The 14,131-nt window shown below is 49.4% G+C and overlaps 1 protein-coding gene across 2 annotated transcripts in view; it reads right to left on the reverse strand.

Annotated features, from left to right (window-relative positions):
* Positions 1–14,131, reverse strand: part of CDHR1 (cadherin related family member 1) — a 428,602-nt gene that overhangs the window by 241,612 nt on the left and 172,859 nt on the right. For both annotated transcript variants that reach the window (XM_085608499.1, XM_085608507.1), the window contains exon 4: positions 10,949–10,999. In XM_085608499.1, the coding sequence (XP_085464625.1) occupies positions 10,949–10,999 (51 nt within the window). The remainder of the gene's footprint in view (positions 1–10,948; positions 11,000–14,131) is intronic.

A 14,131-nucleotide genomic window follows, 5' to 3' on the forward strand; every position in this document is an offset into this window, starting at 1 on the left:
TGTTCATATTTTAAGTAGTTCGCACAGACACACATTTTAAAAACAATAAAGTTCCTAATTCCCACCTTCTCTGAACAGTAAGCTTGCTGCCCCATCCCCCTCCTCCCTATCCTCTGTTGCCTGAATCCATGGACTAGCCTCCTCACTCCTGCCATGCATGGCCCTCCATTTAGCATGATGTACCAGTCCACTCTTCCTGCCCTCCATTGCCCAATTATATGGCCCATCATTGACCTCCTGCTTAGCCTCTGTGCTTAGCTTGCTGCCCCTATTCTCCTTCCCCCTGCTCTCCGATGTATTTGTGCATGCCCCTGCTCCATCCTTTTTGCCCACCATGTTCCATGGACCTGCCACTCCTATCTACTCTGAGTGTTCTGTTGAGCTGCCACTCCCCTCCCACCTGCCTAGCATTGTCAGATGACCAGAACCTGTCCCTGCCACATCCACCCTGCCATGCCCCTATCCCCTTCCTCCTGTCCTCCATGGTCCATTTTACTGCCATACCCTTCTGCCCTCCCTGGTCTGTTGTACTGTAACTGCTCCTCCTGCCTGCCCCGCGCAGTCTGTTGTGAGGCCCCTTCTCCTGAACTCTCTTGTCTGTGCCCAGGTCCTGACCCTCCCTTCGATCCTCCATGGTCCTTTGTGCATGCCCGCGCACCCTCCTTCTTGCCCATCATAGCTATTGTGCTGCCACTAACCCTGCTGCTTGCCATGCATGATCTTCTGTGCTGCCATGGCCCCTCCTACCTTCCCTGTGTGGTCGGCTAGCTGCCCCTGACCCCCTCCCACCTTCCCTCCATGGTCTGTGTGTATGCCATCATAGTCTCATTGTTGCTCTCCATGGTGTGTCTTGTTTTTAGTGCCCATCATGCCTGACCTCCATGGTCATCGTGCTGCTCCTGCCCTGCCCCCTTGCCCCCATCCCTCTGTTTCCATGTGCAGACCCCTATTCCCTCCCTCCTGGCTTGTCTGTTCCATTGTAATTCCCCTGATCCGTCCCTCCTGCCCTTTATCGTCTGTTATGCTGCATCTTTCTCTCCTGTCTGTCCATTATGGTCAGCTAGCTACCATTGCCTCTTTCCCCTCTGTTCTCTGTTGTCCATGTGTATGGTCCTGCCCCCTCCCTATTGCTTTCTATGGATTGTTGTGCTGCACTCCCGTTCCGCATGCCCTGTGTGGTGTATTGTGCTGCTGCAAACCCTGATGCCTACCCTGTAGGGTCAGTTTGGTGCACCTCTCCATGTCACTCCTGTCCTCTGTTATCCGAGTCCATGTCCCTACCCCAATTCCTCCTGCCTACCATGATCCAATGTAACATACCTGTGAACATTTTGAACTTGGTAAGAGGGAGATGTTGAAAAAAGAAATGGGGTATTGATTTTCCCCCTTGAGTTACATTGAAAAAGAGGAGATTGTAGACAGGAGACAGATCAAATAAAGCCCATTTAAGCTTAAAAACATTGGACGTTTCCTGGCTGAAACGGGTCTGTTGGCATGTATGGTTGTACTACCACTGCATCTTCCTTCTGCCCACAATGGTCTACTATATTGCCACAGCCTCTCTTGCCAGTCCAGTATTGTTGGCTTGTTGCCCCTGCCCCCCTTTCCACTGCCTTCCATAGTCTGTTGTGCTGCCACTGCCCTTCCTGCCTGCCCAGTGTGGTCAAATTGTTGCCTCTGCACTCTCCTACCTGCCTTCAATTTTCAGAGTCCGTGCCCCTGGCCTCTGCCTCTCAACAGTAGCCCAATGAACAACTAGACTGCTAACATTCTATATTTATTACAAAAGTGTGGAACGCCTGACGTCATCTTGATGTAATCAAAACTGTAATACCTAGAGCATTTCCTTTAGAAATTACATATATGAGAGGGTCTTATTTGCATCAAAATTATGGTTAGTGATCTAAAAAACTAAAATGAGGACATATTTTCAGAGTTTTCAAATAGCGACATTTAATCAAGTGGTCACCAGAATCAAAAAACATAAAGATTACAAATAATTTAAAAGTTCTTTGTCGCTATTTGAAAACTCAGAAAATATGTCCTCATTTTAGTTTTTTAGAGCACTAACCATAATTTTGATGCAAATAAGACCCTCTCATTAATGTAATTTCTAAAGGAAATGCTCTAGGTATTACAGTTTTGATTACATCAAGATGACGTCAGGCGTTCCACACTTTTGTAATAAATATAGAATTTTAGCAATCTAGTTGTTCATTGGGATACTGTTGAGAGGCAGAGACCAGGGGCACGGACTAGACCATTGTGGGCAGAAGGAAGAGGCAGTGATAGTACAACCATACATGCCAACAGACCCGTCTCAGCCAGGAAACGTCCAATGTTTTTAAGCTCAAATGGGCTTTATTTGATCTGTCTCCTGTCTACAATCTCCTCTTTTTCAATGTAAGGGGGAAATCAATACCCCAGTTTTTTTTCAAAATCTCCCTTTTACCAAGTTCAAAATGTTCGCAAGTATGGTACATTGGATCATGGTAGGCAGGAGGAATTGGGGTAGGGACATGGACTCGGATAACAGAGGACAGGAGGGACATGGAGAGGTGCATAAAACTGACCCTTCAGGGCAGGCATCAGGGTTTGCAGCAGCACAATACACCACACAGGGCATGCGGGACGGGAGTGCAGCACAACAATCCATAGAAAGCAATAGGGAGGGGACAGGAACATGCACATGGACAACAGAGAACAGAGGGGAAAGAGGCAATGGTAGCTAGCTGACCATAATGGACAGACAGGAGAGAAAGCTGCAGCATAACAGACCATAAAGGGCACGAGGGATGGATCAGGGACATTACAATGGAACAGACAAGCCAGGAGGGAGGGAATAGGGGTCTGCACATGGAAACAGAGGGCTGGGGGCAAGGGGGCAGGGCAGGAGCAGCAAGATGACCATGGAGGTCAGGCAGGATGGGCACTAGAAATAAGACACACCATGGAGAGCAACAGTGAGACTATGATGGCATACACACAGACCATGGAGGGAAGGTGGGAGGGGGTCAGGGGCAGCTAGCTGACCACACAGGGAAGGTGGGAGGGGCCATGGCAGCACAGAAGACCATGTACGGCAAGCGGGAGGGTTAGTGGCATCACAATGGCTATGATGGGCAAGAAGGAGGGTGCAGGGGCATGCACAAAGGACCATGGACGATAGAAGGGAGGGACATGACCTGGGCACAGACAAGAGAGTTCAGGGGAAGGGGCCTCACAACAGATCGCGCGGGGCAGGCAGGAGGAGCATTTGCAGCACAACAGACCAGGGAGGGCAGAAGGGTGTGGCAGTAAAATGGACCATGGAGGACAGGAGGAAGGGTATAGGGGCATGGCATGTGGACAGGCAGGGTGGAGGTGGCAGGGACAGGTTACAGTCATCTGACATTGCTAGGCAGGTGGGAGGGGAGTGGCAGCTCAAAAGAACACTCAGAGTAGATAGGAGTGGCAGGTCCATGGAACATGGTGGGCAAAAAGGATGGAGCAGGGGCATGCACAAATACATCGGAAAGCAGGGGGAAGGAGAATAGGGGCAGCAAGCTAAGCACAGAGTCTAAGCAGGAGGTCAATGATGGGCCATAGAATTGGGCAATGGAGGGCAGGAGGAGTGGACTGGTACATCATGCTAAATGGAGGGCAGTGGCAGCACATCAGACCATACATGGCAGGAGGGAAGAGGCTAGTCCATGGATTCAGACAACAGAGGATAGGGAGGAGGTGGATGGGGCAGCAAGCTAACTGTTCAGAGAAGGTGGGTATTAGGAACTTTATTGTTTTTAAAATGTGTGTCTGTGCGAACTACTTAAAATATGAACAAGTATGCAGCATAATCTCACTTTTATTCAGGAAGAAGAGGACGTTTGTGACTGTGACTCCGGGCTTACTTAGCTGTAACCCCCCTGACCCTCCACCCCCCATCTCAAAATGTAATGCCCGTGTAAAGGGTAGGTGGATGCAGTGTTATATAGAACATAGTCCTGAGAGCACGATTGAAAAGGAAAACTAGATATAGTATATGGTATAAACTATGCACCAAAAAGTGTGATATAAGATGAACCGGGGCGTGAAATATAATATGCAATTCATTGTGCGCAATGACAGATTAATTGGAGAGTGTGAGATAGCACAGGCACTAGCGCGTGCTATGCGATATGCGCCTTGGAGTGTAATATGCACAGGGCAGTGATGTGTAACCTAACTAGTCTCTAAAGTTGTAATATAAAATATGTGCTGGGGAGTGTAATGTTGCAAATGCACTGTGACAAAGATATGGATCCCAGATTGTCATATGTATGGCATAGCGCTGTGCGTTATAACATAGGCATCGAGGAAGGCATGTTAAATAGGACAATATAACCCGTGTGAAGGCAAGTGTGGCATGACATATACACGGGGTAGTGTTACAGCGCACATGGGCTAGAGAGTGTCATAGCATATGCACTAGCTGGTGGAATACAACACAGAGGTGTGTGGCACTCGGCGGGCACTGGTGGGTGTAACACAGCATTGGGCTCAGCCAGGAGCACGCTGTGACTCTCAAGTGAGGTTCGTCTCCTTTCCAGAGAGTAAAATAAAAAGTATTACGCATCCGGTGGTGGATGTGTGTTTTATTAACCGTGAGGGGGGTTTCTTGCATAGTTTGGTCGAATTTTTGTCGAATCCCCTTTGAATGGCTTGGTGTGCGTGTGTATTGAATGTGCCCGTCAATAGCTACCCATGTTTGTATAAATAAACGACAAGGGTGTCTACTTGGAGAGTTCCCACCGCCGGGGGCGCCGGGATTAGGCACGGTAGGGCGTCAGACACGTCAGAGCTTCACTAGCGGTGTAAATACATTCCACGTGGATTCATTGTATGCATAGTCGCCTTTTAATGAATATCACGCAAATCGTCATGGTGATAGGTACATACGGTTTGTCCAGCATGTCCTAGGTGTTTCTATAAATATATATTTTTTAAAATAATAAAAAACAAAGGCCATGACCCGGGGGTTGGGGTCCCCGGGGCCGATTAAGGCCTTGGGAGGGGGGCCACGCGGCCCCCTTCCAGATTTATTTTTTTCAACAAAAAAAATTAGGGTGCAGGCCCTGGGGGATGGGGTCCCCAGGGCCAATAAATTGGAAAAAGAAGGAGGGCCACACAGCCCCCCTTCTTAAAAAATAAAAATAAACAAAAGACCTGCATCGCGCCGGAAGCCGCGCACCCTCCTTGCAGCACTCTGCAAATGCGCCCCCTGGCCAGTTGTAAGTTGGGGAATTAATTCCCCTTCAATACTGAGGTCCCTGAGGGCCAACTAGCCCAATAGGTATCTCCAGTATGCGCCAGGGAGCTGCGTTGCAGACAGGTATTCTGCGGCCACGCCCCTTTTTACACCTCTATGCAACGCAGCTCTGTGGCGCTTACTGGAGGTAACTAGTGGGCTAGTTTGACCCTAGGGACCCTTAGGATTCAAGGGGACTTAATCTCTCAACTTAGAACGGCCACAGGGCGCGTTTACACAGTGGTGAAGGGAGGGGACGGGGCCTGAGGTGACGTGTGCAAACACGCCTTGTGGCGCGTTTTAAGTTGGGGAAATAATTCCCTTCAATCCTGAGGGACCCTGGGGGCCAACTAGCCCACCAGTTGCTTCCAGTAAGCGCCACTGCTCTGCGTTGCAGAGAGGTGGTGGAGGCCGTGCCCCTTTTTACACCTCTCTGCAATGGTGCTTACTGGACATACCTAGTGGGCTATTTTGCCCCTAGGGACCCTCAGGATTCAAGGGGACTTAATCTCCCAACTTAAAACGGCCACAGGGTGTGTTTACACAGTGGGGAAGGGAGGGGACCGGGCCTGAGGTGACGTGTGCAAACACGCCCTATGGCACGTTTTAAGTTGGGGAAATAATTCCCCTTCAATCCTGAGGGCCCCTTGGGGCTAACTAGCCCACCAGGTGCTTCCAGTAAGCGCCACTGAGCTGCGTTGCAGAGAGGTGGTCCAGGCCGTGCCACTTTTTACACCTCTCTGCAACGCAGCTCTGTGGCGCTTACTGGAGATACCTAGTGGGCTAGTTGGACCCTAGGGACCCTCAGGATTCAAATGAATTTAATCTCCCAACTAAAAACGTGCAGAAAGAACAAACAGAAGAGCAGAAAGAAGCCTTGTTGCAAAATCATCCTGTACCCTCAACTTTTTCAGACGGATACTGGTGGTAACTGAGTCTGACTAACCAGTCCTAGAGCCAGTGCTATGTTAAAAGACACTCAGGTACCGGCGTAGAGGGCGTTGCCGTAGTCCAGTCGGCTGGTGACGAGGGCCTGGGTGACGGTCTTCCTGGTCTCGGTGGGGATCCACCGGAAGATCTTCCGTAGCATGCGTAGGATGTTGAAGCACGCCGAGGAGACGTTGTTGACTTGCCTGGTCATGGAGAGGGAGGAGTCCAGGATGAAGCCCAGGTTGCGTGCATGGTCTGTTGGTTTGGGTGCGGTGCCCAGGGCTGGAGGCCACCAGGAGTCGTCCCAGGCGGAGGGGGAAGAGCCCAGGATGAGGACCTCCGTCTTGTCAGAGTTCAGTTTCAGGCGGCTGGTCGTCATCCACTCGGCTACCTCTTTCATCCCTTCGTGCAGGTTGGCTCTGGCGGAGGCGGGGTCGTTGGTCAGGGAGAGGATCAGCTGGGTGTCGTCGGCGTAGGAGATGATGCTGAGGTTGTGTTTGCATACGATGGCCGCGAGGGGGCTCATGTAGACGTTGAAGAGGGTGGGGCTCAGAGATGATCCTTGAGGGACGCCGCAGATGACTTCGGAGGCTTCTGATTTGTATGGTGGTAGGCGGACTCTCTGTGTCCTTCCGTCGAGGAAGGAGATGATCCATTCCAGCGCCTTGTCCTGGATTCCGATGTTACTGAGGCGCTGTACTAGGGTGCGGTGGCAGACCGTGTCGAATGCCGCGGAGAGGTCTAGGAGGATGAGGGCCGCTGTTTCTCCATTGTCCATCAGGGCTCGGATGTCATCGGTGGCGGCGATGAGGGCGGTCTCGGTGCTGTGATTGGCTCGGAAGCCGGACTGTGAGGGGTCGAGGGATCCGTTCGTCTCGAGGAAGGCGGCCATCTGCTTGTTGACGGTCTTCTCGATGACTTTGGCTGGAAACGGGAGGAGCGAGATGGGGCGGTAGTTCTTGAGTTCGGTGGGGTCCGCTGTTGGTTTCTTGAGTAAGGCGCTGAGTTCGGCGTGTTTCCAGCTCTCAGGGAAGGTGGCGGTGTTGAATGATGTGTTGATGATGTCTCGCAGGTGGGGTGCGATGACAGCGTCGGCCTTGTTGAAAACGTGGTGAGGGCAGGGGTCGGTCGGTGATCCGGAGTGGATGGAGTTCATCGTGCGGATGGTGTCTTCGGTGCTGATCGGGGTCCAGGCGTGGAGGGTGGTGGTGGGGGGTGATTGTTCGGTCATGGTGTGCGTTGGTTGGTTGTTGAAGCTGTTGTGTATGTCCGTGATCTTGTTGTGGAAGTATGAAGCGAGGGAGTTGCAGAGGTCTTGTGATGGGGTGATGTCGTTGTTTCCTGCGCTGGGGTTGGAGAGCTCTTTCACGATGTTGAAGAGTTCCTTGCAGTTGTGTGCGTTGTTGTCCAACCGTTCCTTGAATGCTGTTTTCTTGGCGGCGCGGATAAGCTGGTGGTGCTTCCGGGTGGCAAGCTTGAAGGAGGTCCTGTTGTCCGGTGTAGGTTCCCTTCTCCAGACTTTCTCGAGGGCTCGGCAGTTCTTCTTGGAGCTCTTGAGTTCGTCGGTGAACCATGGGGCTTTCTTGCTTCCGGGTCTGCTGGGCGGGGTCCTCAGCGGGGCGAGCTCGTCCGCGCAGATGCTGATCCACTTCGTGAGGTTGACGGCGGCCTGGCTGGGGTTCGCTGAGCTGGCAGGAGGGTGCTGGCTCAGGGAGGTGGCGAGCTGGTCTGCTGTGATCTTGTTCCAGCTTCTGCGGGCGGCCTGTTGCTGGTGGTGGTGGGTCGTCGTTCTCTTGAAGGTGAAGTGGATGCAGCTGTGGTCCGTCCATTGGAGCTCTGTGGCGTGGCTGAAGTCGATGTCTGTGCTGGAAGAGAAGACTGCGTCGAGTGTGTGTCCGGCGAGGTGGGTGGGGGTGGACACCAGTTGCTTGAGTCCCAGGTTGGCGAGGTTGTCCAGCAGGGTGCTGGTGTTGCGGTCGTTGTTGTTCTCCAGGTGGAAGTTGAGGTCCCCCAGGAGGATGTAGTCAGCGGAGGGGAGGGCATGCGGGCTGACGAAGTCGGCGATGTCCTCGCTGAATTGCGTGCGTGGTCCAGGGGGTCGGTAGATCAGGGTGCCTCTGAGGGTGGTGTTCGGGTTGGTGTGGATCTGGAAATGCAGGTGTTCGGCAGTGGTCAGGGTGTTCTCGGTGCTGGTCGTGAGACGGATGGTGTTCTTGTGGATGATGGCGATGCCTCCTCCCATCTGGTTGGCGTTGCGGTCCCTCCGGACGATCTTGTAGCCCTCTGGGATAGCGATGGCGATGTCGGGAGCTGAAGAGGCGTTCATCCAGGTCTCTGTGAGGAAGGCAACGTCAGGGGCTGTGGCGTCTAGGAGGTTCCAGAGTTCGATGGCGTGTCTGTGGACGGAGCGGGTGTTGAGCAGGATGCACTTGAGGTGGGTGCTGCTGCTGTTCGACTTAGCGGGGGCTGGTGTGCGGCAGGTCCGGATGCAGGTGAATTTGCAGGCGTAGCAGCTGAAAGGTCCGTGGGTGCGTCGTGGTGTGGCTTGATGGCATTCTGGGAGTCGGCCAGAGTTGAGAGCGATGAGGGTGGCGGCGGAGTACGTCAGGCGGGTCGGTCGGCGGCATCGGGGGCCAGGGGTCCTGGCGCTGGTCGCGATCCGGTCGCGGACGGGCGCAGACGGGCTTACCTTTGGCGCGCCTTCGGCGCACAATCGGCGCGCCCGCTGCGCGTGACCGCTGCGCGTTCGCACGGTCGCCATATAAAGGCGAAGTGCGCGGGTGGGCGGAGCAGCTGGGAGGCGGGAGCGGGGCGGGAACAGAATGAAAAAAGGGGCGGGGCTTGCGGTGGTGGCGGGAAGCGGGGAGCGGGGAGGGAAGGCGGCGATGTAGGCGGGCTAACAGGAAGGACACAAGCTGGACAGATAAACAGGCAAATATACTTTATTAAGCACAAATGGCGAACAAAACAAGGGAAAAAGAAACTCAAACACGGGCAGGGAATACAGATGACAAGCACAAATGGCGAGGGAAACAAAGGCAAAACAAACGGCAACGGAGTCAGCCGGCGGCGAGGCAGGCAGCGCGGCAGGGACAAGGCTGAGGGGCACACGCAGCAGCTGGTGGCCGTGCGGCGCGGGGGTGTCCCACAAGTAGTTTTCCTTTGTGCATCAGCCCTATATATGTTGGTCCATGTGCTCCTCTACAAACTCCTTTTGCTAAACCTAAAATAGGAAAGTCTTAGGATATAATTTTACACTCCACTGTAAGGTCAAATGGGGTGCAAATGGGTGTCGCCCCCAAATCAGGGTTTCTTCAAGCTGTGCAGGAGAAACTGCACATAAAGTAAACTTCCACTTTCAGACGCCAAGAAAATACAGGTGAAATGTGAATGTGAAAACTGTCCAGAAGGAGTATAAACATGCAGTAACTGCGATGCATGCTATCGTCCCCTTTAATACACTTTTCTGCAATGAAAGTGGCATGCAATTGGTATTGCTGGGGACGTTCCCAGCAACATTCATGGCTTTTGGACACTGCCCCAGATTTACGAAAACATGTAAATCTGAGGCAGCACCAACAATTTACGCCTCCCCAGTTGGGCACAACGAGGAAAAAAAATCTTTAGTTCTCTTCGTTTTTACTTATCTATGTGAATGCAGCACACATAGAAAGAGGAAAAAGCCTTTTATGATTATTTTTGTGCAGGAAGGTTTCCCTTTCCTGCATAAAAATAATCATACCTGCAACACAGGCACACATGCAACATGGCACAAAGGTGCCTGCGTTGGCGCACAGCAGCCCATTGTGCGCCGGTGCAGGGGTACAGGACAGGAATGCTCTGCATCTGATTGATACGGCACATTCCTGCCCTTTTCTTTTACCATAGGGCAGTGCTGCAGGAAGGCCTGCGGCGCCACCTTACGGCAGAACCTCATAAAGGAGGCCCAAGGTCCCTAGCATGGAGAACACAAGGCATTGTTGACCCTCATCTATAAAGGACTGGGAGCAGAAATAGAAACATCCTCTCTGCTTCCTCTAGGTTTTGTGGAAGCACATGGGCTTCGGGAGTTGGCTGCCCATCTCGCCCGCCTAAAAAAGTTTACCATAATTTCCTTTTAACAAGGAAGCATCACTGAGACCCTTGTTGAGAGAATGTTGGAAAATGTGTTTCAATACGTGAATCAGTAATTGCATCACCAAATATTAGTGGTATTTCCGCAAATGGAGCTTTAAATGGAGAACGTATTAACTTCAAAGGAAATTGAACAGATCAAGGTAAGCTTTCATTAACGTAGATTTATTTGAGAATAGTTGTTTGCGTGCTCCTGTTCCCTTTATGTTTGGTTGGTCATGTAAAGTAATCTAGTTAGGGTTAAGCATAAATTCCGGTTTTATTTATTTGAAAACGCAAATTGGTCACATTGGCTCACTGGCACTCACAGTTCTACACAGACATAGAAGAAGAGGTGATTGCCCAGGATCAGACACTTGCGAGGAACTTTGGCAGGAATAGAAATGTGGTCTTCTAGTTGCAGGGCCGGCACTATAACAACTTGATCAAATTTACCCTTACACTGGAAAAAAGGAACAGCTTGAACATTTGATTAGAATATGGTGTTTGGAATTAATGCTATATACACTCATATACCGACAACTGATAGGTGAATTTGTTAGTCCCACTCATTATGATGCTAATTTCCATTATACAATAATACAAAAACAGACCAACAAGAATAAAAAGGACACTTACTTTATTTATTCCGTCTGAAATGCTGACTGTCACCTCTATCTCATCTTCTCTCTGCAGATTAACACAAGATATGAGTTAGAGACAAGACTTCCATGATCGACGTTGGCAGAAGACATTACACCTCTCAAGAGGGTTCAGGGTGTGTTGAGGAAGAGGGAGTTTCTGAATTTAAAAGTCGACAATAATATAGGAAGGCTTCAACATTTATTTCCCTTAGTCCACGAGTTGGGACTTTCAAATCACATGTTACAGTAAGTCGCATAATTTCTGCTGTATCTGGTTTATCACCTCTTTTCTGTGACTCTCGAGATAGGTGTGTGTGTGTGTGTGTGTCAGTCTGTGTCTTCTCTTTCACTTTCTCTAGATAGTTATGTGTGTGTGTGTGTGTGTCTGTCTGTGTATGTATGTGCTGTTCACACTGCCTCTCCCAGAAATACTTAAATTAAACGCTCATAGATAAGTGCCATGTGGCCTCAAGCCCACTTCATATGAAACAACAGACCTTTGTTGGCCTAGACAACTCAGGCCTCACCAGAAAAGCCATCCAGGAAGTCACTGGTCAGGTTTCAAGCAGTAGCACCTTCAGACGGAGTGGGAAGTCCACAAAAAATTGGTGAGGCACTCCTGCCTAACCCACAGAATTGGTATTTTTGAATGGAGGCCCTTAGTCCTTCCTTCCAAATTGGGATTCCTGATGGTTCCCTAGACCCATTTAAAGATTTGGAAAACGTTTTCCAAATAGTTAAATGGGTTCAGTACATTTAAAACAGGGTTTTAGCCTTTCCTCTCTCTCTGTTTTCCCTAAACACTAAATTCCTTTGTACATGAAGCGCTAGGTTTCCTTCCATTGGACAATATGACCCCTTTGCTGTAGGATCAATGAATCAGTGCTTTAGATAATTTTGCAGACCTGGCCCAGAGAAAAGATCAATGAGCCTCATGTGCACGGAGAATTATCCCCCTCTTTCAGGGCCATTCATTTGTCTCTCTTACAGAAAGAACCTTCTGCCTGTTTGAGGGGTTGTTTCCAGAATATAACGTAAATTATGACTGAATACTAGGACATGTTGGGAAGCCCAAATGACAGCCACTTTGGTGAAGAACTTTCACAAAATTGATCCCTGCGAAGCCAGTGAGAATCTCTAATTAGTAAAGCAGTTCTCCAATGAAAGGGAAGCGGTGAGGAGCGCCACCTCACCACTGGGCTGCCAGGCTGCGTAAGCGGTTTAAAACGCCCTAGAAGTCCTAGATTTAAGGGTTTGAAACGTTTGGTAGGAAAGGAGCCCCATTACAAATTGATGGGGTTTCCACCCACCAAATCAACAATTAATTGGCAGGCTGGCCTATTTGAAGAGGCCTTCCAACATTGTTTTTCCTACCTGGGAATGTCATGCCATGCTGGTCAGGGCAGCCATGGGGAATAAAAAAATCGAATTATCTAAACATCACTGTGAGATATATAAATATTCTTTCAACAGTGGCAAGGGAGGTAGCACAATGGAGTGGATGGATACAAGTGTATTTTCTTGACCACTCCCCTTTGGTCAACGATCCAAGATTCAGGAATCAAACTGGATGGAAGGACAGTTTTCACACTTGGGTTTGTTAAAGTATTTATGGAATAGCTGACAGGCTGCATGGTCAACACAATATCCAATATGTCTCTGTGTTGTGATCCAGATGAGACGTTTGGGTAGGTATAATTGCTTATAGATTGGGTAAAGATTGAGTGTTTGGATGGAAACAAATTAGGTACCATGTGTCTCCAATGCTTTCACCCCGTTTATGATTGAAATGAGTTCCGTCTACCTGTTGTTGGGTTGCAATACTATTGGAAACATCAAGGATGGAATGACAGTTGTATTGGTTGTGGGTTGGATACAACCTATTACTGATTATGGCTTAAGTTTGGTTGTTTAGGCTCATTTGTAGGTATAGCATAGGCACATGGATTTGTAGCTCTTCAAGGACATCAGATTGATCTTAAGGTGCATAGACTGACCGTTCCTTATTTTGTTAGACCTTAAGTGCTATGAGACAGAATGTCTCTGGGTTCCAGGCCAAGGAAGAGGACTCCTATATTGCAGTATATCTGTAATCAATCTTTGGCTTCATTTGCAGGAGCCTAGGGTTGAAACTGGAGTAGACGCTCCAAGGAAAACGAGCAGGAGACAGAAAGTGTTATGTGGTCTGGCCCCTTTGCCTTTCATCTTGCTGGCTGGCAATTTCCTAAAAGCAGCATGTAAAATCCAAAGAGGCTCTTTCCCTAGCCTGTAAAGCTTGGTGCATTCCTGCTGCTAGCATCACAGAAGTGCTTCCTCTAGAGGTCAATGCAGGACACATACTTTTCAAAGGAGAATTGTATTTTCTTTGAAATGGAGACTCCTTCTATCCCAGTATTTACCCAGGGCGTTGGACCACAAACTGTGGCCTAAGAGGGTAGTATAGGCTGGTTTTAATGCTACAATGTAATCTAGTAGAGCACAAAAATATCAGCCTTCTCATATATTAAGTACCAACGTATCATCAATTGTCACATACATAGAGAAGTATAGATTTTAATCTTAACCCCACATCTACTTACCTTGACAATATGTTGGTAGTCTATATTGTAAAGTCCATAAAAATGCACTTTGATATTCTAACATTAAAATTATGTTACAGTAGCCTTTAGACGTGTAAGATTCCAACTCATGTAAAATGAAACTTGGAGGAGGAAGACATTTTTTTAATTAGACACACAATCAGTAAGGAATGTCTACAACTTTGTAACCCCCATATATTATGAACAAGCATTCCACAAGGATCCACACTGATGCTCTACAGAGGCTGTGACCCAATCCTCCAGTCACAGCCTCTCTGCTTCCCTTCAATGGCCCGTTTGCTACAAGGGAAAAAGCAGTCATCTTTTATCCATTTGAGAAAGTTCAATTGCCTTCATGTAGGGGCTAAAACAATAAAAAGGAGGATTTTCAGGTGCTAGCTGGTTGAGAGGACAGCATCTTGATGGGTGAGCCAGGACAGAAATGTGCTGCAGCATTGGCATGGTGAACTGGACTGTGGATGATGAACAAGTGGTAGAGACACCACATTACGGAATTAAAATTATGCCTTCACATGCTGGGTACACGTGTGTGTCTGTGGCCTCTTCCATTTTGGGTCTAGCGACTAGAGGGACACAAT

This window comes from Triturus cristatus, chromosome 1_2, assembly GCF_964204655.1.
Source record: "Triturus cristatus chromosome 1_2, aTriCri1.1, whole genome shotgun sequence".
NCBI classification, from domain to species: Eukaryota; Metazoa; Chordata; class Amphibia; order Caudata; family Salamandridae; genus Triturus; species Triturus cristatus.